General features: G+C 44.7%; 1 protein-coding gene across 2 annotated transcripts; it reads right to left on the minus strand.

Annotated features, from left to right (window-relative positions):
• Nucleotides 1-5,562: 5,562 nt before the first annotated feature.
• LOC147215278 (neurotrypsin-like) lies at nt 5,563-26,432 on the minus strand. 2 transcript variants are annotated; one of them, XM_086139604.1, is made up of 14 exons: nt 26,151-26,432; nt 23,225-23,267; nt 17,966-18,208; nt 15,432-15,570; nt 15,171-15,349; nt 14,942-15,089; nt 11,645-11,823; nt 11,251-11,392; nt 10,893-11,113; nt 9,930-10,074; nt 8,843-9,112; nt 8,592-8,708; nt 8,234-8,502; nt 5,563-7,999 (listed from the first exon to the last, which is right to left on the minus strand). In XM_086139604.1, the coding sequence occupies exons 1-14, from the start codon at nt 26,247-26,249 to the stop codon at nt 7,536-7,538; spliced, it is 2,658 nt and encodes an 885-aa protein (XP_085995730.1). In that variant the 5' UTR covers nt 26,250-26,432; the 3' UTR covers nt 5,563-7,535. The 2 variants fall into 2 exon arrangements, with proteins under 2 accessions (XP_085995730.1, XP_085995729.1); XM_086139603.1 differs by having other exon boundaries at nt 7,122-7,999; nt 8,592-8,777.
• Between the last annotated feature and the right edge of the window lie 567 nt (nt 26,433-26,999).

Below are 26,999 nucleotides of genomic sequence, written 5' to 3' on the forward strand. Positions count from 1 at the left end.
TAAAATGAGGCAAAAAAAAAAAAGTGAAAATTATGAAAAAAAAAAAGAATTATTTAAAAAAAAAAAAAAAAAAAAAAGGATTCAGGAGCCGTAGCTTGGTATGAGGCCCTCGATGTTAGCGTTTTTTCCCTGCGTTGTAATGGTATAATATTGGGCTGCGCTTTCTCCCCCAGCCTTCACATGGATGCTGGAGTTTTTTTGCATGATCATGATGTACAATGAAATACGACCATAAATTGACGACTATCAAGTGTTTGTCTGAGTGTTAGTTGGTCTTCATCATAGCTTTGTTATTCTTCAAAACTTGGATCTTGAAAGTATTTAATAAAAATACTATTTCAGCACTGCTCCCTCTCTCGGCTCGTTCATGCGTTCACGTCTGTCAATAAATGCGCCATAAAAAATGGGCAATAACCACCTTACACATGTTATCGTATTTTGCATATTTTAAAAATTGGAAATTCTAATGTATTGTCTACATCCACACCACTCAGTTTTGATTTTTTTTTTGACCATCTTTTATAATTTTGATTTTTTTATTTTTTTTTTTTAAATAGAAATTTTACAAAAAGGCGTTTTATATATTTCTTTTTTTCCCACCCTCTGGCTTTTAGACATGCTGCTACAACCATTGAACACTGAAAACCCTGGGTTCTTCAAACATGGTTCCTGAAGAAACACTCACACACACAAACCCACACCTCTGCTGTGCGGACAAGTTATTTAAAAGATGATGACACCCCATCGGTGGTGTTTCTTCCTCCCTGATCTCTTTCCGAAACAGGCTCCAGCAGCCTCTCCGAATCACCGAATTTGGTGTCGATTGAGATGCAACACGCGCTGCACATTACGTAATGCCGCCACATTGATTGGTTAATGCTGACTAAATCCCAAGACCTTGTCCAAACACAGAAGAGAAGACCTTGCGTTTGTGAGTGCGTGCGTATGTACGTGCGTATGTGTGTGTGTTCTGAAACCCCGCATCAAAATGTTGTGTCGCCTGTATCGGCGGGTCCCTGAGTGCCTCTCGGATGGTGGCGATATATTATTTGCCCTGCCGTTCTCGTCTGTCAACACATAACAAAGCGGGATTAGACGCCGCATAACACTGCATAGCATTAATACGCACATCTCTCTCTCACACACACACACACACACATGGTTCAGGCTTTACAGTGTGAAAAGCCAACTAGAGTCATCGGTGATGCTGTAGCCTTATTTAAAATGGTTATGTGCTGTTTATCATATTGTGTTATTTTGAGAATCTGTGTGTGTGCGTGTGTGTGTGTGTGTGTGTGTGTGTGTGTGTGTTCTGGGGGATGTAGGACAGCTCCCCCCCGGTTTGCCTTCTTTCAGTGTGATTAATGAGGAGAACTGCTCTTCAACACTTACTTTTCTCAAAGACACAAAAGTCAGGCGCTCTGGAGGGAACGGTCCTTGTTAGCGCCACCCGACCTCTGACCCCGCGTGTTAATACAATTAACGGGATGAGCCGACCCCGCCACGTCTGAATCCAAACGACTTTTGACTTTGTTGACGCCTTGATGACGAGCCCAGTCCTGTTCAGATAGTGGCATCGCCACCGCTAACATCTCCCGTTGGCGAATATCATCAAATGTCATCATTTCTCCGTAGGGCTCTGGGAATAGAAACAAACGTGTTGTAGAAGAACATCCTGACCCGTCTGTAAAAACAGATGGACCAATAAGCCCTTCTTAGGAAAGCATTCATTTATTAACATTTCATATTACGTTCTATAACATTTATTCTGGTTTGGCAGGAAATGTTTACGTCAACATGGGTGTCGATTTTTCTTTAATTATGAATTGCGGCGCAGATTTGTCTTTTCAACCATTCATTATCAATACCACCTCTGCTCTCTGGAGTCTATCGTTACTGGGCAAGAGGCGGCGTTCACGTATGTCAATTCTAGAGACGTGAAACCGTTCACCCTGTCATTCACACGTCAAATGAAGACTTCGGCCGTTCGTTCCCTCATTCGAATGTAGAGAGACATACAAACGTTCGCTCTCTCGTTCACATGTAATAGACGCACAACTATTCACCCTCTCATCCGCACGTCTTATGAAGAGTTTCATTCCTTCATTCACAAGTCATAGATGCGCACAACCATTCACACATCTTGACATTTTACTATTAAATCTGTCATCCACGTTATATAGAGACCACCGTTATCCCTCTCATTCACACGTCATAGACTTCAGCCATGCACACTCATTCATATGCCATATAGATACAAGCATTCACGTGTTTTATAGAGACGCGACTAATCACTCTCATTCGGACTTCACACGTGCGTTCACTCGTCATATGGAGACACTGACATTCATGCGTCATACAGAAAAATACCTCATTCACACGTCGTATAGACGCAGCCGTTCACTTTCAGCCACATATGGAGTAATACTTCCAAATATTTGGACACTTTAGGGTCTCAAGTGAATATCCTGCATGATTTTGGACTGTGGGGGGGAAGACAAAGGAAATCCGCGCAGACATGGGGGAGAACATGGGAAACTGCAAGGACCCCTCCTGCATATGCGAGGGGAAGATAAGAAATTTGGTGGAGGCTCCTGCAGACGGGATCAGATAAATGTGTAACCTGCCGGGTATGATGGAACAAAGACCAAGTGATAATCATTATTACCATACTGGAAATAATAACATCCATATCAGCACGTTTGAGAGACGCGTTAATAACACGATGAATAATGGAAAACTCAACTAAGTTAATGGATAAATTAAAGTTTTTTGAGTTGACAAAGTGAGATTGAAGCAAAAAGTGGAAAGTAATAACTGTGGCAGTGTGGAGATGGAAAACTGGATGAATAACACACACACACACACACACACAGCTCCAAGATCTTCTGTCCAGGTGACATCAGGCGCCGTGTCTCCAAGGGGTTCCGAGGAAGACGATCAGAGCGGAGATGACGGCGTCTGCAAGGCGGTGGCGGCGGAGGTGTTACTCTTTGTGAGAGCAGCTCCTCACCTTCATTCCGCTCTGCTAATTTCCCGCTTAAGAGCCCCCCCACCACCCACCCCGGGTGATTCTCTCAATTGCCCTCTGCTACTTTTTAATCATCCAAATGAGGCGTGATTGGCGATGAGAGCGAACACCTGCATTATGCACCCCCGCCCCTCAGCAGGCCTGAAATCCCTCCAAGTTCCCGCACTCTCCTTTCTGACTGGTAGACTTAAATGATGGTGAAAGCAGCTTGAAAGTAATACCTGCTATATATATACATATATGTGTGTGTGTGTATATAAAAGATAATAATGGGCTTTGCAGAAATTGTGCAGACAGAAGGTGGACTCCACTCAGACCTCCAGGCTGAGAGTGTTCTTCACACAAGCAGCAGGAAGTTGTGTCTGGTGACTTACATAAACCACCTAATATTTCCTGGAAAAAAAAAACATATATATATATATATATATATATATATATCAAAACGTGTAAGTATTCCCTCCTCTGTTTTTTTTTTTTTTTCTTTTTTATGTAATGCTATAGTAGAATGGCGAAGCATTTAGAGGTCGGGAAATCGTAATGAAGCTGTTACAAAAGGTCACGCAAAGTGTGATCCCGCCGCTAATACGGGCCTTTTGTTATGACACACTTCCTGTAGTTTCAGCGAGAGAATTCCACCGCGGGGAGGATTTCCTCTGATCCCCCTGTTTATCGCAGGGACCCCGTCCAGACTGAAGATTAACGGGCGACTGAGAGCAGCTAAGCAGATTTACTCTTCTTCCTTTTTTTTTCTTGAGAGCAATTATGGTTTTAGACTACGATCGTACAACAATTGGTGCACTTTGAAAGAGAAAATGTCTCATTATTCAAGCAAAGTTCCTTTATTGGATGGAGTGAATGCCACGCTTACGCTACGAGCAACAGCAGGCGGGATTATTGCGCGTCAAGCGTGTTTTCTTTGTCGTATTGTGCTTTTTTTTCCAGACGTAAACAGTGTTTGCTCCCTGAATTCACATAAACTACATAAGCCATCATTAGCCAGCTTTGTTATTGATCAGCCAAGACGAGGTGGGGAAATTGACACGTTTTTTTTCCTACTTTTTTATTCTGAAATGATTTTATCGCAGCTTTTCCACCACGTTGTTTCCACAACACGCGCCAGCCCAAGAACGCGCAGGCAAACAAACAGAAAATAATTCAAATAAACAAGGAGAAAATAGCGTATTCTTTTTGGATTCATGGTTCGACGCCATCCATTTCTGTCAACCGTTTGCTTCCATTTCAAATAAATGAATTCAAATGTTTTTTTTTTGGTTATTTTCTCCTGTAGCCTCTAAGTGATTTTTCATTAGTTTGATTCAGTTGTTTGTTGCCGGCTTTTAATTTCACCTCCTCTCAGTGATTTCCTTTAAACACTTATTGCCCTCCATTTCTTTTTTTAATACACCTAATGGGACGACACCTGAATAATGAAAGGATGTAGTTTATGCCAAGTGATAAAGTATTTTATTAAGGTCAAAATCAAATAACCAAAGTCTAATGACCCAAATAGAACATGATTACTACATAATCATAATCAATTAATCAACATTAAGGGTGAAGAGGTAACGGCGTTGACTGTATTGCTATCATCCGCATCCCGAGTAGATGAGGAGAAGCTTATGTATGGTTATATTTATATCATATATTATTCCATTTTAAGTTATATAAAATATTTTCATAATATATAATATATTTTTAGAATATTTTTCATAATTAAATATGCTTTCTTTTTCTGTTTGTATGGATTGATTTGACTTTATATTGTTTATATTATTCAACACTTTTTCAAATTCTAATGTAAATATATGTTTTTTAGTTGTTCTTTTTAACATATGTGTGTTGTATAATGTGAATCTCTGTACAAAACTACCTTAACAGATATGTATATCACATTGCAATACATTCTTCATTTTTATATGAAAAAATGCTTTGCTTTTTTTTGAACAGATAAGATAGTTCAATAATGTAGGTCTACAAAACTACTTTAATAATTTGAAATACGTTCCTCATTTTTATATTAAACAGTTTTCATTCTTAGGCTGTTATTTTTGATATCTTTATTTAAGACTCAAGAACACCTTTTTTCAATTCTAATGTAAATTAGATTTCTACTTTTTTTAACAGACATGACAGTGGTATAATGTAGGTCTTCACTCCAAACTGCCCTGGACATGTACATTCATACATTCTTCATTTTTATATAAAATTAGCTTATTCTAAGTCTATTTTTAATATTTTTATTTAATTCTTAATCATTTTTTTCATCGTATTGTAAATACTTTTTTTGAGATATGACACTGGTATAATGCATACAAAATGACATTAATGTACATGTAATTAGCTTTCTTTTGTCATCATTTTATCAATGACCATTAAAAAAAGCCTCAGTTTGTAATTTTCCCCTTATTTTTTCTTGTTTTGGTGCTAAAACGTTGCCGATCAGCGGTTTAAATTCTATTTGCAGTGTCATGACATAGGCTTTTGGGTACGTTGCATTTGTTAAAAGAAAAAAATAAATTAAAAGTCCCATCTTGTTCTCATGTATACGTTTTAATACTGAAACATGGACACGTTACACGGAAGAACAGCTGATGAAAACGTCGGCCTGCAGGGTTTATACTTTCCCCCCGCTGCTCCCTCGCCTTCCAACCGGGGACGCACGGCATATTAACTTACACGGTCGCCATGGCAACACGTCGATTCTCGGGGAGGGAGGGGGGGGGTGAGTTTTTATGCACAGGGTTTGAAACAGGCCATGTCTTACATGATGCATCTGGACACAGTGATTCACGCACAAAAAAAAAAAATTAAAATTAAAAAAAAAAAACACAAATACACACGTCAACCAAAATACATCTAGGAAGAGTAGAAAAGGATATAAATTAATTAGTAATGTTGAAAATAAATTCCGTCACCCAAAGCGTTGGGCTCTGAGGGTGGGAGGGGGAAAAACGGACAATGGCGCCACCATGTGGTGAAACTGAGTAACTGCTCCGTCAAAATGACAACATTCAATTTGGGACAGTTTTTCTATCTAATTCAGTCAGAGATGAACCTAAGACACGCGTTTGCAGGAACAGGAGCTACTAATCTCTCTATCAGCTACCCTTCTATCTATCTATCCATCTATCTACCTATCTATCACTATCTATCCATCCCTAAAGGAAGTCCTGGAATTAGTATAAAATGTTGAGAGCAGCTCCCAATGGCTTAAAAGGAGATTTTTATTTCATTCCTATTTTAAATTATTTTATTTTACACTTTTTTGGCGTTTGCAGGTTTCAGTCTCTTCACTGATAAAAATCCGACTTTAAATCCGGGTCCGAACTTTGCTGTCGCAGGTATTTAACCTGCTCTTGAATTTTAAGAGCCAAATTGTTTGATTTTAAAACCAAACTTTTCTCTTTTCTCATTTCAACGGTTTTCACAGGCGATCTTTCTCAATAGTTTCTTTTTTTAATCATTCCACTGGCTAATGAGGTCATCGGCTGAAAAAACAATATATACATTAAAAAAATGTTTATCAAATAGCAATAGCAAATATAAAAAAGGAGGAAATTAGCCATTAACGAACAGAAAGTTGGTTTCTTTCCTTTATAGCACAATCTACATTTTAATTGCTTTATTCAAGACACTATAGCAATATTATCTCACTTTAAAATAGGGGGATTTGAATACTGTTTCAATGTTTTCTAATGTGATTTCTTTTGATTATTCATGATATTGGGGGATTTCTTGATTTATGAATCATTGCTTGCTCAGTTTTTTTAGGCTGTTTTTAGGCTGTTTCACATTATGTTTAATTCATTTCTCGTGATATTTCTTTTAGTAATAATTTTGCAATATCTCACAAATGTTCATCTTACAGTCCAAGGCTAACATTAGCAGACAATAAAAGGTCTTGTTTTCACTCTGTAGTAAAACTGATCAACCCTTTCCCAGGTTTTTTTTTTTTTAAAGACTCGTAGGAACCAAGAAAATAAAGGAAAAATCTCATTTGATGCAGGAGTTTGGGATCTATGTACATTATTCGCATTAGATGGACAGTAAATGACGGTCAGCGTTATTTTTATGGCAGATGTTCTTGATATTTCTTTTTCTTTTCTGGCTCGAATACACGCACCACCGTGGGAATTTCAGCGTCGCTGCCGTCTCTGACCCATCACGCGCTTCCAATAAACGCCCATGCTGATTTTTGTATTTTTCGGAATTCAGGGTGGATAGGCGTGACCCCTGAACCCCCTCCCATCCCTGCACACACACACACACACACACACACACACAGATCTGCCCACGCTGCTCCGCTCATCCAACGACTAGCGACCATAAACACTTGGCATTCACGACACCGAGTTCAGATTTGAAAAGAGCACAGAAGTAGCACTGATTTAAAGTTGGGATCATCTTTGCATTGCGTTCCTCCTCAGGCGGTCACATGGCACAGATGGTAAGCCAATGGCCTCGATCAGACCAGGATATTCACGTCTGTTTCCCCTGCATGCTTTTAGTGTGTTTTTTTCACGTGTTGGTTCGCGTGATGGCCCCGTGTGTGTTTTTGCACGATCTCGTTCGCGTCTTCGTTCTCGTCTTGTGTGCGCAGGTGCTCCTCGAGCGTCGCATCTTGGGTCTTCATCTGCTCGCCGTGAGCGTGAGCGTGTGCGCGCGGCCTCGCTCCGGCGACCTCGTCGATCCAGCTCCGGAATCGACCGACTCGCGTGTACAGAGCGGGCGAGGAGGGGTCGGCGCAGTCGTAACCACCGGCGACGACCCCCGTCAGGACCCAACGACCCGTCTCTTCCTGGCACACCAGCCCGCCTCCGGAGTTGCCTTGACAACCGTCATCGCGGAGGAGGCTGGTGTCCGGGGGGCTGCCGGCGCACACGGTGCCGTGGCTGGAGAAGCTGTCGCCGTAGCGCTTCTTACATTGCCATGACGACATCAGTGGAACCCAGGATGCAAGAACGGAGTCTGCAAGACAGCGAGAACACAAAGGGTCTGCTTGCTATCCAAATGCACCACAAGGTAATTGGAAAATTGAAATTTCAGGATTTTTTTATCATTTTTTTATTACAAATATTATCAGTAATTCTATGTAAGCGACTCCCTGTGGACGTTTGCGCGTGTCGCCCCTCTCTCTGTTAACAGTAACCGTCACCGTTGGAGCCGCCGACAAGTTCCAATCGCCATTCACCGGAAACGTACCGGGTCCCGTCCAGTTGGCGGTTACCACGACGACGCAGGAAGACGGAGCACCCCCCGCTGATGTCGGTTCCTCGTCGGGCAGGCACGCGGCGTTGGCGTCGGGGTCAAAGGTCAAACAGTGACCCTTGGCGCTGGGCAGTTTCAGCAGAGCAAGGTCGTGACCTCCGCTCTGACCCTTGAACTTCCTGTGGACCACCACCTGCTCCGGGCTGAAGGTCTGCTGCGACGCCCCGATGCGAACCGCCACCCTGGACGCGTCGTTCCCGAACCTGCCAGCAGAGGGAGAGGACGGCGGGTTTTTTTGCGGTGTGGGAGTGGAGGGGGAGGACGGAGGACGCCGCGGCATGTGGCCGTCTACCTGCCGACACAGGAAGCGGAGGTCAGCGCCCAGCAGGGGCTGATCAGCGTGCCGCTGCAGAGAGGAGCGCCGTCTTCAGGCTTGGACCACAGCGACACCTGCCACGGCCAGGTGGACCTGAGAGACGGCAGGAGGAGATCGGGGTTCACGGCTGCTGACGGGATTTCCGCGTTGATCCTCAACTTCCTGATCGAGGAGGAAATCGTAAGCTAAATCTACGTTCTGTTATGTCACCGGAGGGCGAGACCTACCTGAGCATGTTCTCCTCTCCCTGGTTCCCGGCCTTGTTCTCCTCGCTCAGCTTCCTGAGGCCGCAGCTCAGCTCTCGCTGCCGAATCCGTGACGTCGCCGGGGTGACGTCGCACCTCACTCCGGCGTCCTCCCGCCGCCGGCAGCCCTGGATGCTCTGACCCAGCGAAGGACACTCGCCCAGGAACTCCTCCTTCCCCGTGCACCTCACCTGGTCCAGGTGGATGGGGCCTTTCCCCTGGCCGAACCCCGCTGCCGCCACCGCGCCGCCGCTGTGGACCACGGCTTATTTAGATATCACGCTCATGACGAGAACTTGAGGAAAAAAATAATTACAAGGCCCTTAGAACAAAAAGCATCACTATAACTTCGCCATCCCTGACCAAACCATCTGAAGCGCCCTTCGATCGCTCAGTTGGTGGAGCGGACGACTGTGGAGGCTTGACGCTGAAATCCTTAGGTCGCCTGTTTCGAATCCGCCTCGAAGGAGTGGGGTTTTGGTGCGGCGTGACACAGGAGGGAGAGCAATCGTCCTTTGAACCGGACGTTCCCCCAAGAGGGATTAATAAAGGATAAATAACAATGATCTCATTCTGACCTCCAGAACATCTAGCCTGATCCTCCCGACTCCCAGAGAGAACCTCAGCATCTTCATCTGCGCCGCCTCCAGCTCTTCACTCCTGTCTTTTTCCTCGATGTCTCTAAACCAGCCAGCCTTGCTGCGCTCCACCTTTTCTTTCATTCGGGACTTTTCTCCATCCATTCCAACCTGCTCGCACACATTTCTACATCTCTTCTCCACCTGGTTGCCAAGATCCTTGGACTGCTGACGCTGAGCTTAAGTCCTCCGTCTCCATTATCTCCCTCACCGCACGTATTCAGTAAATATGACACCAATGCCAATAAATTATAAAAAAAAAAAAAAACCACAAGTGAGATCAATATGGATCAATAACGTGAAAGTTGTGAAACAGAAAATAGGTTTTGAGACACTTGAAAAATGTATGGCTGTAAATCCATTGAATTTAAAGGGCTAGATTTGTAAATCTATGACATTTTATTAAAATAAATAAATAAATAGTTCCTCACCTGTGTCCCAGCTGCCTGCACACCACGGCCGCATTCAGGTCATTCCACCCGGCGTCACAAATACTACCCCAGTCGCCATGGAGATACACCTCCACTCGGCCCTCCTTCCTGCCGCTGCCGCCTCCCACCAGACGCACCAGAGGACCTGATGGGAAATCGAATCGACGTGAAGTTCCCATCTTCTGAAGGTGGGTTAAATGTCATCGCAGTTTATTGTCATTCTAATGGTCGGACACGCAGGTACAGGGAACGCGCTCTGTCCTTTCGGCTGCCGACATCCCGTGATATTTCATCGCCCCCCCGTGTCTTCACGTAGATAAAATAGATTTTCCCTGTTCAGACCGTGGCTCGGTTTCAGGTTGGTTTATTTTCGTCCAGACTCTCTGGCCCCAAGGTGGAGGTGGCGAACGGGCCGAAACCGAGACATTTTTAACTCATTCCATCAAAATGTATCAAAATTAAACGGCTGACTTTGACTTTTACGTGCAAGGTTGTAGTATTGTTACTTATAACACTGAAAGGAACCTTATAGGCCTATATGAATGATATTGCAGATTAAGTAACACTATATCATGGCACGGACTTAAAAAAAATACAGGCCTGCTTTTTAATGTTTTTTAACTTTATTTTAATTGCATGGATTGTTAATAAAGATGTTAATCATGCAATTGTTTTTTTATCAGAAATATAAACAACTTTTCTTTGAGTCTAATCAACTTTGACATTGTGCATTGATCAAAATGTCAATTTTTAAAAATTAATTTCCGAGATGCAGCAACAGCTACGTGCAACAATATAGAGAAATAAAAGAAAAAAAGAGGGCTGGCGGATTTTATGTCCTGATCATGAGACATAAATAGTCACAACTTTTAGGGTTCAGATATAATAGGCCTCATCACTTCTACATTTTGGCAGGATTTTTTTTTTTTTTAATCATTCCAGGTTCAGTTTGTCAGCACACACCTGTAGACGGCGCGATGACGGGCACCTCGTTGGTCTCTGGGATGAACCGGCCCCTGCAGCGCACGCCCACATCCTCGCTGTGGGAGCAATCGGTCCGACCCCAGATCCCGTGGCGACAGTCCAGCAGGGACGTCTCCGATCCCTCGCACCGGACGTCGTCCAGCAGGATCACGCCGACGCCCTCCCCGAAGGCGCCGTCTGGCACGACCTCGGCGTGCCCCCTACGGGACACCGCAATTTTGCCTCATTTATCGTTAAATTCCGTGGAAATTAAATCCCCCCCCCGAGGGACGACAATAATCATTATACATTTGTAATCAAATGTTAGAAGCGATGCTTCCTCAAGCTGCTTCCGTACCTGTAGCCCAGCTGCCTGCAGACGACCTCGGCGTGCTGCCGGCCCCAGTGGTCGTCGCACACCGTCCCCCAGTCCCCGTTGTGGAAAACCTCGACGCGTCCCTCCCACGGGCTGTCACCTCCCACCAGACGCACCACGCCGTCTGAAACGGGGTTCACGATTACACCGTCACAGTGAGCTGGTGCCGGAGACGAGGGCGGATTTATTACGAAACATTTGGCAAAAAATATTCGTCATTCCGGTGTCAATAATTAATCCGGGATGCAGCTACTAATAAGTTAGATGTCGGCGTCTCAAAATTCTTGTTTTCATTTGTCGCAAAGGGGGTGTTTGAGATGATTTATTGATAATCAGATAGTTGTGTGTGTGTGTGTGTGTGTGTGTGTGTGTGTACCAGTGTAAGGGCTGCAGGAGACCCCTGCGTCCTCCATGTGGTCACAGTTGTGTTCCTCCCAGTCGCCATGGGGACACTGATCCAGGAAGAGCTCGTTTCCCGTGCACTTGACGGCGTCCAGCAGGATGGGACCCGAACCCTGACCAAAGTGAGCCCACGACCAGGCCTTCGCCACGCCACTGCAACACGCACACACACACACACACACACACACACACACAGTGATACAGCCCATAGACGACGGTTTTAAATGAACTGGAATTACACGTGAAGCCTGATGTGACGTAAAGCAATCATAAATAAAACAAAAACACAGTAGCACTTTAGAGAGTGTGACAATACATTATTGAGTAACTTTTCAGCGTCTTACTACTCACATATAACCTGGTTAATAAAATTGTAATAATAATTGATGTTTCTAAAATAATAAGAAGTTGAAGACAAAATAATATCAGTAATAATAATATATAAATATATATGTGCATATCCATAATTGAACCAAAAAAGTAAATTATAATGTAGATATATGTATTATATGATAAATATTTGTCCAATTTTTTATTGCTTTTCAATAATGTGTCTGTGTCAATATCACCACAATTAGGGTGTTGTCATGGCGCCTCACAGCAAGATGGTCCCTGGTTCAATTCCCAAGTTTTCTGATTCAGCGGTATAGATAATGAACGAACGAATGGAAATCAGACTTTAAACTAAATCCAAAGAGTTTAATTGTCACATGTCTGTAACGGCTGAGACAAAACCAATTTGATGACAGAAAACAGTCAGGAGTTTTGCCGATGAGGTTGGGATTTGGTCGGTTGTCAGTGGAGAAAGGTGGCGGTGTCACTTTCATCAAGAGCGGGAGAAGAAGCCAATCCTCTCAGCCGGCGGCGTAACGCCACGGATGACGAGGTGACTGAGAGGAGAGCGAAATTCTCCTGCGATAAACGTCGGGAGAAATTTTTGTGTCTGGCGCAGCAAGAGGCCTCGGCGGCTGTGCGCGTCTGCCGGGTCTGAATAATGGATGAGGTGACATCGACGTGCGGGTTCTCCCGCAGCTTCACACGGGCTGTGATGGGCTTTGACACTTTGGAGAGAGAAGAAACGATTTGTTTCCCCGCCTGGTTTGCATATTTCAACCACAGGTGCTTTTATTTGTCGCAGACGTTTACACATTTTTCACTTCTGTCACATTCTCTGTTACAACACCCGTTCAAGGGGGTTCGTTCATGTCGATCGTTGTGAGACAGACAACCGTTCATCCTGTCATTCACGTTTACATACGGTAGAAAAGGGATGGGCAATTATTTTGGCTGACGCCATATTTCTTATTTGATTTTTATGAGCAGGCCAACTGGGTAGCATGCAAATTGAACAGAAATAAATTGCAATTTGAATATTTCCATTTTTTTGCATTTTATTTCGCATTAAAATCATTAATGATCATATAAATGTACCAACATTATTTTGTATGTAATTATCCTTACAAAATTAAACTAAAGGGAAAAAAGGAGTTTCTAAATTCAATATTGATTGAAAATAATTATTAAAATATTCAAAGAAAAGAGTTTGGTGGGCCAGATAAAAAAAGCAAAATGGGTCGGATGCGGCCCGCGGGCCGTAAAATGCCCAAGTGTGTGGTAGAACTTAGCTTACAAACACCCCTGATCACGAACAAATCGGACGGAGAACAGAGTTTCCCATCAAATTTTGAATTTATCTCCGAAACAAACTCACCGGCTTCCGTGCTGTAGCGTTGTAGCATAGCGGCATATGTGCGTGCTACTCCGCGTTGCGTACATTGTTCATCATTGTGCTCTCCTGTTATAACGATTTTGTGCTTTTTGTCATTAAGCTAGGCCTCATTATGGCTACCAAAAAAGCTAAAAGTGCTAGTTAAGAATTAGCGTTGATCCAAAAAAGGAAATCATGGCAAAACGTGAGGTGGCTAATGTGGCTAAAGGCTGATGTGGCTACACTAACCAAGCAAAGGTCTCAAGTCTTAGAAGTAGAAAAGTTCTTGGACATCAGTTGCCATGATTTTAACAAGAATTCTCCATGACCTGGATGACTGAGAACCTCCACAGACAAGTAGAAAAATTGTTGTTAGTTTGGATAAATGAAAGACAGCTTGCTGGAGATAGCGTTAGCAAAGGTACTTTTGCTGATTTAGTGAGGGAAACGGTGCATACAAGTGCTGGCAAGAAGAGAGAGAGCACCGGAAACAGTAATGATTAAGGCTATCTTAAATTTCTCTCTGTGTTTTTGCCACAAATAGATCTATAAAAAAGGTTAAAAAGACTAAAGTATGAACACGCTAACAAACAACCTCACTGTCTTTCCACGTTGCGGTGTTGTAACGTAGTCAGGCGTGGTACTTTGCATTTTTTATATTGTTCATCCTTATGTCCTCCCATCATAATGCTTTTTTGTGCTTTTTTTCAGTATGTTAGCCCTCATTAAGGCTTCCCAAAAGGTTAAAAGTGCTTGTGATGGAGGTGTTGAAAGAACACCAGATCATTTAGGTTATCTTTAATACCTTTCTGTACATTTGCCACAATTTAACACAGTGCGATATGCTTCGAATCAATGGGGTTTACATGGACTTCGATGGGAAAAATGGATTTGATTAGCGAACAAATTAAACTTGTAAGCTGAGGTTCTGTTGTACAACCATTCACTCATCTGGGAAAATTCAAGGTCTCAAATGAATATCCTGCATTTTTTTGTCCTGTGGGACGGAACCCATGCAGACATGGCGAGAACACTGACTCCACAAAGAAAGATTCTCCCTTTCAGAATCGAACCAGGAGCCTTCTTGCTGCAAGCGCAAACCGCTGCGCCAGGATCTATCCATAAGATGGGTAGACAGAAACACGCGTAGGTAAAAAATACCACGTCCGGACACACCTGTGGAAACCCCCCCCCCCCTGCCGATAAATCACGACGCAAATGCGGATGATTGGCTACACGTCCGCCCTTCACGCATCATTACGCCGTAAAGGCCCAAGGCAAAGCACCTCATAAACGTCGAGTCTCGTGAGCCTGCTGATCGGTGGCCAGTAACACTCATGCATTACGGGTGTGTGTGACTACGAGTGTGTTTGACATGTGGTGATGCTTTATGTGATATTTGTGTTAATAGCCCCCCTTGTAAAAGAGATACTGGATATCAAGGGGATGTCAAATAGAGAGAATAACAATGAACCGAAGGCTAATGTGATGCGTGTGTGTGTGTTTGTGTGTACGCGTCATTGTGAAAGACCATATGAATGTGTTCTTCCGGGGCCGACGTACCCAAAGCCCAGCTGTCTGCACACCACCTCCGCGTCTCGATCGTCCCACTGGTCGTCACAGACGGAGCCCCACGTTCCGGCGTGAAACACCTCCACCCGGCCCTCGAAGTCCTCCTCGCCCCCGACCAGGCGCAGCGGAGGGCCGCTGCCTGAGAGCGGAGGCAGCGGACGTGATTCCAGGTATGTTAGAAATTATATTTGGGTCCCGTTGCCATGGGAGTAGCACTCACCTTCCGGCGGGGCGCATACCACCGCAGCCTCGTTTCCATGGTTACAGTCGCCCGTGACAAACGTCCTGCTCCGGCACACGCTCAGCGTGCTCTCGTCGCCACGGCACCCCAGGCGCTCGAAGTGGAAAAGGCCGGAGGCCGAGTCGAACTGCGAGTGCTGCAGCGCTGTGCCGATGTCACTGTTCAAAATAAATCACCGGTTAAGACGGATATCGTGGGATGGAGAAATTATTGCATCATCGGGAGAGTGTTTGTTCCTACCCCAGGCCCATCTGCCTGCAGATCACGCTGGCATCCCGATCCGTCCAGTGGGAGTCACACACCGCCCCCCACTGGCCATTCAGGTAGACTTCCACCCGCCCGCTGTTGGAGGTCAGGCCGCCGACCAGACGAGCTGCCCCTGACGGGGAGCAGAAACACAGGCTGGCTCAAAAAACAGATAAATTCTGATCGTTTGCGCTTTAGCGGCGTGTGTGATGCCCTCATGATCGGCCGTCGGTGTCCACTCCTTTTGTGGCCACTAGGGATCAGCACATTTTAATCTCGGACATCGGTATCATCGCTTGTCTCACCACTGTCTTGTGAACTGTTGCTTTCATTCTGGCTGATACTCTTATACTTATATCTGATCTCATAGTACCCCTGACACTTTTCTCCACCAGTTCCAACCTGCTTGAACCCGTTCCTTCACCTCTTTTCCAGGCCCTCCACTGCTCTGGACTGTTGACCCTAAGTACTTGAAATCCTCCACCTTCTTGATCTTGTAGTGTCATCAATCCACTTGGGTTCCTCTTATTCACACACATATATTCTTTCTTGCTGTGACTAGCCTTTATCCCTCTCCCTTCAAGCGCATACCTCCATCTCTCTAGATTTTCCCCCACCTGTTCTCTGTTTTCGCTACAGATCACAATGTCATCTGCAAACATCATGGTCCACGGAGATTCTTGTCTAACCTCACCTGTCAGCCTGTCCATCACCGCTGCAAACAAGAAGGGGCTGAGAGCTGATCCCTGATGGAGGCTCACCTCCACCTTGAACTTCTCTGTTACACCCACGGTACACCTCATCACTGTCTTACAGCGGGCATACATGTCCTGCACCAGTCCAACATACTTCTCTGCCACTCCAGACCACCTCATACAATACCAGTTTCCTAACAAACCTACCTAATGTTTTCAATTCTGGTAGAAAGCTTGAGAAAAAGGACATACTACCTTTTTAATCCAAGGAGGGAGCGTGAACCAGCACACCGCCGTGCTGTCGGGTTATTATTGTATATTAAAAAATAGTTTTCATTACCATCCATTTATCAGAGGCCGCCGGCAAACAGAATGTAAGCATTTATTTTCTGTCCTCTCAAAGGAAAAGTGTCTTTTTAGCTGTCGAATGTTCATTTCTGTTCCTCTGCTTGCCTTTAGCTCTGTTGTTCTGTTGCAGTGAAAAGGCGGTTTTATTTGATCTTTTTTTCAATGAAACACCTGCTCGCCACAGCCGCAGAGGACGCTGGATGTAAGAAACAAGTGAATAATTTCAAATAGACTGGAACACTCCACGGGGCCATGTGGAACATCTGAGCCCAAGATTTACTCCTCGGTGGATGCAGCACTTTTAAACGACCCCCTTCATGTTATTATTAATGTTACACGTCACATTATTTATCACCCCTGAATTATTAGCGTCATCCGTTTCAGTGTTTTCAGTTGGGAAACACGTCCATATAGAGACAAATAAGCCATATCTTGATCATAAAATTGAGTAAATTAAGCTAGCCAGATTTTTCACACTCTCTTCATTTTGAAATCTTACTGTTTGGATTCCTTTTCGGCTCAGATTTCCCATGTTTCTGACCTCAAGCTTCTGCTTTTGGTCGGTTTTCGTATCTCGTTTTCGCCTATTTCGTCCTCGCCTGGTCGTCCCCGTGTGTTTTGCTGCAAGTAGGTCATTTTTTTCTTTTGAATATTAATCATTAATTGTTATGTTTTTTTTTTTTCTTCACCCTCTGGTCAGTGCTGACAATGGATCTTACAATGTGAGTTTTTTTTACATCTGATTATATTTTCAGTTTCAGATCAGTATTGATATCAGAATGGCGCTCTTTGTCCCCCCCCCTCCCCCCCGAGGGAACCACCGCAACCCAGAAAACTTCTGCATTTTGCTAATATGTGACTCAGATCCATTTTCTGACTCATCAGCCGTGTCTCTCTTTTGCCTTGAATTAGTAACCGGCCTGCTTTTTGTTCCGTGTTTTCTATCCGAATGGCTGTATTTCCATGCAATTTTTACGGGTAGGACGTCCTTCTGGGATCACAAACTTTCTTTCTGTGGCAGGAGCTTTAACCACTGCACCGCTACGCTGCCCTACAATACAATGACTGAATCGGGAGTGGATATAAAAATGACTGAACCCACGTCTGTATGTCGGTACTGATTAGCATGTACCGGTACATTCAAATTTGTTTTGTTTTCTTTTGTTCTATTTGATTTAATTTGATTTGATTTGATTATTTTCTGTTCTGTTTTGTTCTTTTCTGTTCTGTTTTTTTTTTTTTTTTTTTTTTTTCATTTTATTTTATCTTATTTCACTTTTTTTTTATTATTATTTCCCATGCATTTCCTATTTCGCTCAGCCTGCACTCATGGTTGCAGGGATTCTGGAGCCTATTCCCAGCTGGTACTGGATGTCAGGCGGGGTTCATCCTGGACTTGTAGCCAATCGATCGTAGGGTTATTTTATTCTATATTAGTTTATTCAATTTTATGATCATCCACGTGCTGGCGGCGTGCAGCCATACCTTGGTGACAGTCGCAGTAGGCCCATCCGATCGCGCCTGAATTTTGCCGGAAGAAGCACCAAGGATTGGACTCTCGGTCCGGGTTCCTGCAGTAGCTGTGGTCTCCCAGCCCCCGGCCCGGGTACTGCATGACGTAATCTGGGAACTCGGTCCATTTCAGGCAGGGGACGCCGGAGTCCGTCTGCGAGACGGTGCCGTTGTAGTATCCCAACTCGGTGAAGCCCTCGGAGCAGGACAGAGGCACTGCGGAGAACCGGGAGGCAGGGAGAATAAGATGTTTAGGGTGAACGGTGGGATTTGGGTCAGAGAGGACAATGAGAATGATAAGGAGTGAAACAGCATAAGAGACAAGAGTGAATAGAGGAGTGAAATGACTTTTAATGAAATCACATTATGGCCATGTCTGCATTTGATCTGGACATAAAGGCTTACATGGTGGATTCTTACATGCTGCCCGGTGGCACGGCAGGATCCTGACAAACGCGTTAAACCCGGTGATCCACGTTGGACCGCTGAAATTTGCATAACCTTCTCACTGAAAGCGGTGCTTCCCAGATACTTAAAGTAATCTTCTCTCGGAGGAGGGAAGATGAGGGAGAAGTTCAGAGAAGGGAACTGATGGCATGCTGTCAGAAAGTAGTAAAATCAGGGTAGGGGAAAAAAAAAAAACTGCTCCGTGTTTTTCTTTTCCGATTAAAATCAAGCGTGATTTTAACTGGAAAGACACACACGCGCAATAAGAGGAGACTTTTCCTGGTTGTTTCGATTCGAAAACGTTCTTTTTGTGTTATTTTGTGGTTATTTTACGTCTTGTTTATTCTTCCTCAATAAATTTGCTGGAATGATTTAAAACTCTCGGGGAGAGAACGACCTCGAAAACCTCAGCAATATATTTTAAATATGCATATTGAATTACATAAAGCAAAAGAACTACCAAGAAATCAAAAGAGAAACTAGATATAAGCGGTATCCTTTCAGACGATAGATAGCTAGACGGTTAAGATGACTTTGCTGTTGCGGTTGTTGCCTCTGCTTCTACTCTCATTCTGCTGCTCTGCTCCCGGCCTTCCACCCTGCAGTACGAAGCTGCTGATGCTCTAAATATTTTATCATTTGACAGCTGGAGTTTCACCATCCGGAGTCCAAAGTAATTCAATAAATCGATCAGATTATGGGATTACGGGCACGGATGGAAAGGCCCACTGAGGGAAAACTTCGGTGCGGAGAGACACGGATGCAACTCCACTTGGACTTTTTCAATCATTCCCTTCATTGTGATGCAGAAAACATACTGTTGCATGAAAGTGTATGTGTGAGTTTGAATGTCTATGTGTTTGTGTGTATATATATATATATATATGTATGTTTGAAGATACATGTGTGTTTATACATATACACGCATATACATACACACACACACACGTATGTATACTGAGTAGCATTAGTCATAGTCAGCAAACCTCACAGACTACCGTTCCCTCTCTTCACAGACACACACACACACACATACACACAAGGCTTTAAGTTGTTTTGTTGTTTTTTTTCTCCAATGAAGCCGAGCCAGGAGTAAACAGTGATTAATGGCAGCGGTGCCTTGGTAACCAGCGGCGGTCTTATCTCTTTCTCACATGCGTCCGTCCCGGGACACACGTGCCCGCAACACAAGGGTACAGCGGAAGCAACAAAACACGCTGCAGACGGGCAACACAATGGATACACGCGCAAACACACTGGGCCCTATTTGGAATGTAATTGGATAAAATTTCAGGTGAATCAATCATGTCATCTACCTCTGATCAATAATTAGCTACCTCGCTTACACGAGCTGCACAAAAACCCAACTGCGCGCATGCAAATCGCCCCTTGAAACACAATGATGTCTTTCCCTTTGATACGTGACTCATGACAAAAGCAAAATTGGAACTCCTGTCAGGCAAAGCCTCTCCACAATCCTCCAAGAGAGGTGAGCAGCCTTTTTTATTGTGCAAAATTTCACAAGAGCTATCGATTTTGAGGCCGTTATTGTGGTGAACGGTTCCCGAGTCCCTGGTTTTGCCTAAGTTCACTAAACCCCCACCCTCCCAAAAAAATCACTGTTTATTTTCGAGTGCTGATAAAGTAGCTTTAAAAGGTTAGCTTGGCTCTTTGTATTCTTGGCAGGGCTTCTGTGCATGCCAATGCTGCATCGGCGTTACGACGACAGAGCAAAACTAATCAATGTCTATTGACCTCCGAAATGTCCGTGTCACTCTCACTCTCACTGTGTGCCAATACAGAAAGAGGAGACTTATATGGTATATGTTCCAATTCAGAGCTGGGTGCCATCAATTATTTCTTAAATCTGTTTCCTATTGTCGTGTTCCTGTTGTCACAAAAGACGTCGTTGATTAAAATAGCTCGAGCTGCTAGTATCCGAAAATGTTGCCACAGTGTCGATGCCTGAGTTAAGTCGACTCAAAAAGCCCTCGCTGCTGGTTTGAGCAGTATTGTCGTTTTTTTCCTGTTGTCCATCCATCCATCCATCACCATTGACCATGTACATTAATTTAATGTAATTTAATTTAATTTAATTTTATTTTATTTTATTTTATTTTATTTTATTTTATTTTATTTTATTTTATTTTATTTTATTTTATTTTATTTTCCTTTCCATCCAACTATACTGCTTATCCTGCACGCAGGGACACAAGGGTGTTGGATCCCACCTCAGCTGTCACTGGAGGAGAGGTGGTGTTCACACTGGACCGGTTGCCAGTCGATCACCGGGACATAGGAACATATAGAGACAAAACAACTCCCCCTTTCATTCACACATCTGGACAATTTCATGTCTCCAATAGACTTGCTGCATTTTTTTGCGCTGTGGGAGGACCCGAAGGAAACCTGAGTAGACATGGGGAGAACATGCACACAGAAAACAACTCTATTCAGGATCTGACCAGGGACCTTCTGTGAGGTGGAAGCGCTAACCACTGAGCTGCTGGTTTTTCTAGTTGTACTGTGAATAACATATTTGTTGCCTTTGACTGTTTTGACCGGAAAAAAATTCAGCCTCCGACATCAGTTTGAGGAAGAGCTACAATGTGGGCACGACTTTTTTTGTTTCCTGCATGACATCCTTTTGGGACTCACCTCTTGGCGCCCCATCTATCGTACCCACTCCGAAAAGCCCCGATCTCAGAGTCAACCCTCTCATTTCCGCGCCGGTTTCGGGAATTCCAGGTGAGCTGGAGTGACAGACGCTCACACCTGCAGCTCAACCGCCCCCACCGGCAAGTGAGGCGACGCAATGTGACGTTTGTAAAGACGACCCAGGGAGGCCGTAAGATCGTAAATGGAGCGTGGGATTTCACCGCGCTGTTCGTCGGGTCTGCAGAGTCACACGCGAGTCGACCCTGACGACGGTCTGGAGGGCAGGATCTGATCGGCAGACGGGACGAGGGATTGATTCGTGATGTTTGTTCAACTTCGAGCCGCCTAAATCATGGAATCATGAGAGGAGCAGCTTGCTGCCGGACACCGAGGCCAACCTCCAGCAGACGGTACTGGAAAGACGCAAGACATGTCTTCTGCAAAAATGGCGGTCCCGTTGTTTCGGATTGCGGAGTTGCGGAAAGCAGCCGAGCTAATTAAAATAATTTTATTAGCTGCATCTGAGAAGAGATCACTGAGCTTCGAGGAGGACCGTGGAGCAGCTGAGGAACCTAAAGCAAGACCAGCTGCAGTTCCTCACGGGTTATCTCAGGCTTCACAGGTCGTCCTCATTTGTTTTTCACTGCGACCCAGGCTCGCGGCCAGAACGGGAGTCAGGACAGAATCAATAAGCTTTTGGAGAATTGTCGTTGAACAAACCAAATAAAGATATAAATCGATTATCTGATGTGACCACCCGTCGGACGACTTCTCCAAAAAATCTAACTCTGTAAATCTGTAACATCGCCGCCGATAGATGAGCAGATCTACGGAAAATGTTGTGGTTGCGGGATGCCGATCGCTCTTGAACGCATCCCTGCTGCGAAACTCGACGCGGCTCAATCATCGTCTCTTCTCAGATCAGAAAGAAACAAGAAACAACAACAACATTCCCCTCCCGCCTGGATATCTTGATGTCCAACCTGTTCTTTGGAGAGTTCCCTGTGATAGTTTTGTCGTGCATTAAAATTTCAAAACCTATTGAAAGGAATGAATAAATAAAAACATTTTAAGAGCTATATACGGCCGGCACTGTGGGTTGTTTTTTTTTTTTTTTTTTTTATAGCAGCTTGATAAAATTTTTATTAAGAAGAAAAAAGAAAAAAAGAAGCATTGCATAACAAGCCACTCAACACTGGTTTTCAATGAAGACGGGGCATCTTTATATAAACGTCTTGTTTTTAGGTTTTTACCACCACTCATCGCTCTCCTTTTTGGATTTCTTTTTTTTTTTTATTCTGAATTTGTGTTTTTTCACTGTAAATCTCTCTCATATGTGGAGCATTTTAATTCAACCCAACACCCGCAGCATTCACACACAACATTTGCTTGCACCCCTCCTCATTGCCACGACAACGCTACTCTGCCCATCGCCATGGGAACACTCAGCCTCCTTGCCTCCATAATCCATTTCCCAGCCACAAAGCGTATTTGACACGGTTCACACTCGGAGGTTTTTTATCGAATGGGGGTTGGTGTGTGTGGCATCCTCCACACGCGGACAAAAAACACACACATCTCACACACACACACACATTCACCGAAAGACAGTCCTTAATGTTTTCCACCTGATGTGTATACGGCTAGAGAGGTAGATGGAAATGATGTATTGATTTCATCCATTAGAAGGATTTGTGAATGTAGATTGCAGAGGTGTGTGTGTGAGTGTGTGTGTGTGTGTGTGTGTGTGTGTGTGTGTGTGTGCATCGTTTGTCTCCCCTCACGTCAATTCTATGGCGAGAGCCCTGATTTTTTTCAAGACCTGAGACGTGTCTGAGCGAGAGGGAGGAGCTCCCTGCCCCACCCCCAATATGGCCTCCATTCCTCTCAGGGAAGGCGAGAAAGAAGAAAAAAAAAAAGGAACAGCGATGGTTCGCTCAGAGCGGAGGCCGAGGATTAAAAAAAAAAAAACAGAGGAAGAAAAAGGCGGAAACGGCGAGGCTTTATCGGCGTCTGAGTCAGAATGTAGGTTAAACTGCAGGGGAAGGAGGGAATGGAGCAGATGAGGAGGGATGTGGTAGGGAAGGCATGACGGAGTACACGGTTTGTGAATCACCTCCCACCTACCTGAGTTCTGCACCTCGTTTAAGTAGCTGTCGTCAGCCACCACCTGCCGGCGAGAGGGAGACAAAAGTTAGACCGGAAGGACCACTTTTCAAAATGATCCTGACGCGAAAGCCGTGACGAGTAAGGAGGGCTATTTCCATGTTTTTTCCATCATGATGTGATCTGTTTCTGGTCAGATTGCGAAAAAAAAAATCACCGTTTTGTGTTATATCATGATATTTGACGACCAACGAGGCGTAGATACGTCAGAAGCCTAAATAACCTGGAAAAACTCTTTGTGAAAAATTCAACATGTTCCCGAACATGTATTATTCTTAAGTCAAGAGTGACATTTGGAACTGCCAGGTATTTTCCCACCTGCACAGTTTCACACATCACCCAGGTGGATTTGTTGACAGTGCATCTGCAGGTGATGACCGCACACGCTTTCTCATATGCACACACACACACACACAGACACACACACACACACACACACACACACACATACATACACACAAATGTACAGCATATCTGACAGAGGAGCACTTGTTTCATTTTCCAGAAATCAGGTCACTCCTCTACACAGCGAGACGCCTGATAGGAGAGGAGAGGACACAGGCATGAGTGTAACACTGACAGAAACACACACCTATGTGACATAGCCGCACACACACACACACACACACACACACACACAGCTGCTGCTGTGGTATAACGGATGCAAGGAGGATGAAATACGAAACATTTCACCTTCACACCACCGAGTTCTGCTCTGGTTGTCTTCGCTCCAGAAAAGTCCATGTGTGTCACACACACACACACACACACACACACACACACACACACAGAGGCACGAATGACATTGCTAAGCCTAATGGCATTAGAACGGGAACAGGTGACCCGTGGTAGTGAACATGGGTGCCGATATCAACGTTAACATCAATCACACGCCAGTCGATTACGATGCTAATCCATTCCGATCCTTTCACAGCTGCGTCCAGTCTACTGCCACATAAACACACACACACACACACACACACACACACACACACACACACACACAGAAGAAGAGGAAATACACAGACAGGAGGTATCAAAAGGCACCTCCAATCTGACATGTTTCACCGCCTCTTCAATTGGACATGTTTTGTCTTCAAGCTGTCAATTTGTGAAATCATAACAACAGTTTTGGTCAATTTGGCATTTCCGGCTCAATTCCAGTACGATTCACGACGCTTTTACGAGGCTGGCCAGTCATGTCGGGCTGGGATACACCGAAAGTGTTCAACTGCCAACGCGCCAAACCGAACCACAGCCAGGTCTGTTATCCACTTGTGTGTGTGCCATGAGTGAAGAGGCGGCCTGCGATCGGATCTTTCGCCTCTCGTCGAAGCGGGCGCCCCTTCTAGAATCGACCGTTCCCTGGGAGAGCCACGTGGATACCGGGGAGGTGCAGGGGAGGCGGCGGCCTGCTTTAAGGGAAAACGGTTTGCGCTGGATTCCCACAATGCTTTTGGGCTCACAGGGTGTTGCCGTTTTGACTAAAACCGTGTGTGCATTCTGTAGTTTTTCTCGTGCAGTTGTTAAGTAGCTGCTAAACCTTGAGAAAACTAATCTGTACCTGCAGCCATACAACACAGGGTTAAGATTAACGATATGAGAAAACATTTTTTTTGGCTTTGCTTGTGCTGTGAGTCCATCCCTTTTAGAGCAGCTCCGCAGTGACTTGCAGGAATAGGTCAGGCAACCGGGACAGCGGAGGTGTAGCGGCCCCGTACCCGCGTGAGGGACAATGCGGGGAGGGATCGCAACTCTTCCAGATGACACTCCTTTCATTTGGTCTCAGCTGTGCACGTAACATGTGAGAAATCGGGATTTTAAAAAGCGCCTTCCGCAAACAGAAGATGCTATTTCGGCCTCTGTGTGTGTGTGTGTGTGTGTGTGCCAGCAGGGACCCTTGCCGGGAATTCACTTTTTCAGTCAATTCAGTAGGATTACGAGACCGACCTCACCAAGTCGCTCCATTGTTTTTTGCAGGATTTATTGCGTTACGTGTGACGAACAAAACGATTTCCATAAACAAATTCTCCGGTTTGAAAACAAGCCTTTACTCGTCTAATGAAGCTGAATTTGAAGCTCATCTGCAGTGGGTTTGTTCTCCACGGCTGCTCCCAGGGTTGGTGGGTTTAATTAAATCTGCACATCGCTGTACTCCACTAATGACTGCACGCAAGCACAAACACACACACACACACACACACACACACACACACACACACATGCAACATAAGAGAAAAGATGAACATCCAATGGTTAATCGATCGCCCCCTAACTCATTATTGATCCGAACAGTTTTTTTTGTTTTTTTTTTTAAGAAAGACCTGCTCTGGCCTGCAGGTCTTCAGCCGGAAGCTCCCCTGACCCACGCCTGACAGCAACACCTGCTTCTTCCGGTTTCTGATTCGGAAGCGGTCCCTTCTCAGATGACTGATGTGCTTTGACAACCTCCAAGCGCCCGCGCAGGGATCTCACCCCAACACCCACCACCCCATCACATAACTGGTCCTTCTCATCATGATATCCCGCCGAAGGGATGAAGATGAAGAAGAGGGGAAAGGGGGTGGGGGGGTGATGGTGACTGAGACCATGTTTATGGTCAGTTAATTGGATTATCCACCATTAATTGGCCTGGATCTAATTTTTTTTTTTCCACGCACACCCTTGCAGGAAAAAAAAAAAAAATCATCTTAAAATGAATGTGCGTGTGCGCGTGCCCGGTCGCATTGTGCTGAATCTCTTCCCGCTCCAGATTCATGTGATAATCTATGCAAAAAAAAAAAAAAAATGTTATTGAACGCAGCTCAAATCGTGAATTTCATAAAGGAGGATTTGGGGGGGGAGAAGCCTTAATTCAAAATACATTATCATCTTCATCAGTACGTACCTCTGCAAACAAGGGCATCCAAAGGCAGGCGCTTCCGATCAAGTAGAACATTTCCCGGCTGGTTAAAGCCATCTTTCCCGCCCGGTGTGTCCGCGTCATAGCCGCCGCTCCATCCCTGAACCGCGACCTGTCCGGGGGAGCCGGGGATGGGGGTGGCTGGAGGTGTGGAGGTGCGGAGGGAGGCTGAGCCTTTATCCTCCGCTCGTCCCCGTCGCTGGAAGAAACGTGGTGCCTGGTGCGTGTGCGTGTGTGTATGCGTGTGTGTGTGTGTGGAGGGTGGGCTTTTACGCACAGAGGACAGGGTGCGGCACTATAAACGCTTCAAGAGGTTGGAAACACAGACGTAAGGAGAGAGAGAAAGAGGGAGGGAGAGGGGTGCGCACACACACACGCACACACACGCGCACACACACACACAGCAGTCCGATTCTGGTTGAAATAGTGTTGAGCTCTGCAGAAAGCAGGTTCCACCAGTATCTCTCTCTCTCTCCCTTTCTCTCTCTTTCTCTCTCCATCACTCTGTCACTGTATCACATCCCGTCACCTGGGAGACAACCCACTGATGAATTGTCGAAACATGACTTTTTATTTTCAGTCACTTCAGCTGCTAAGTGGACTCCAGGGCTCTGAACATGCTGATGTACAAAAAAAAACAAAAAACACTAACATTCAAAAATAAACCAGAAGTGGTGGTGACCTTTTCCTACATCTTGGACAAATTTTGTTACTTTATTGTACGTTTGAAAATGCAAAAAACATAATAATCCTCAAACATTTAAGATTTGAAATGGTAGACAAAAAATTGGGAGGAAATGCAACTGACGGTGGAACAAATGGTTTTTAAAATGT

The sequence above is a fragment of the Fistularia commersonii genome, chromosome 32 (genome assembly GCF_037954325.1).
Source record: "Fistularia commersonii isolate RoL2024-O1a breed Wild chromosome 32, RoL_Fcom_v1.0, whole genome shotgun sequence".
In the NCBI taxonomy this organism is placed as follows: domain Eukaryota; kingdom Metazoa; phylum Chordata; class Actinopteri; order Syngnathiformes; family Fistulariidae; genus Fistularia; species Fistularia commersonii.

What these genes read in the sequence shown, in the direction of transcription:
- LOC147215278 (XM_086139603.1), bottom strand. Translation starts at nt 26,249, where the DNA reads ATGACGCGGACACACCGGGCGGGAAAGATGGCTTTAACCAGCCGGGAA. An exon ending in TGCAGACAGCTGGGCTTTGG is followed by an intron (nt 11,824 to 14,941) that starts GTACGTCGGCCC and finishes TGCGTGTTGCAG; the next exon opens with TGGCGTGGCGAAGGCCTGGT. An exon ending in CTCCTGCAGCCCTTACACTG is followed by an intron (nt 11,393 to 11,644) that starts GTACACACACAC and finishes ACCCCGTTTCAG; the next exon opens with ACGGCGTGGTGCGTCTGGTG.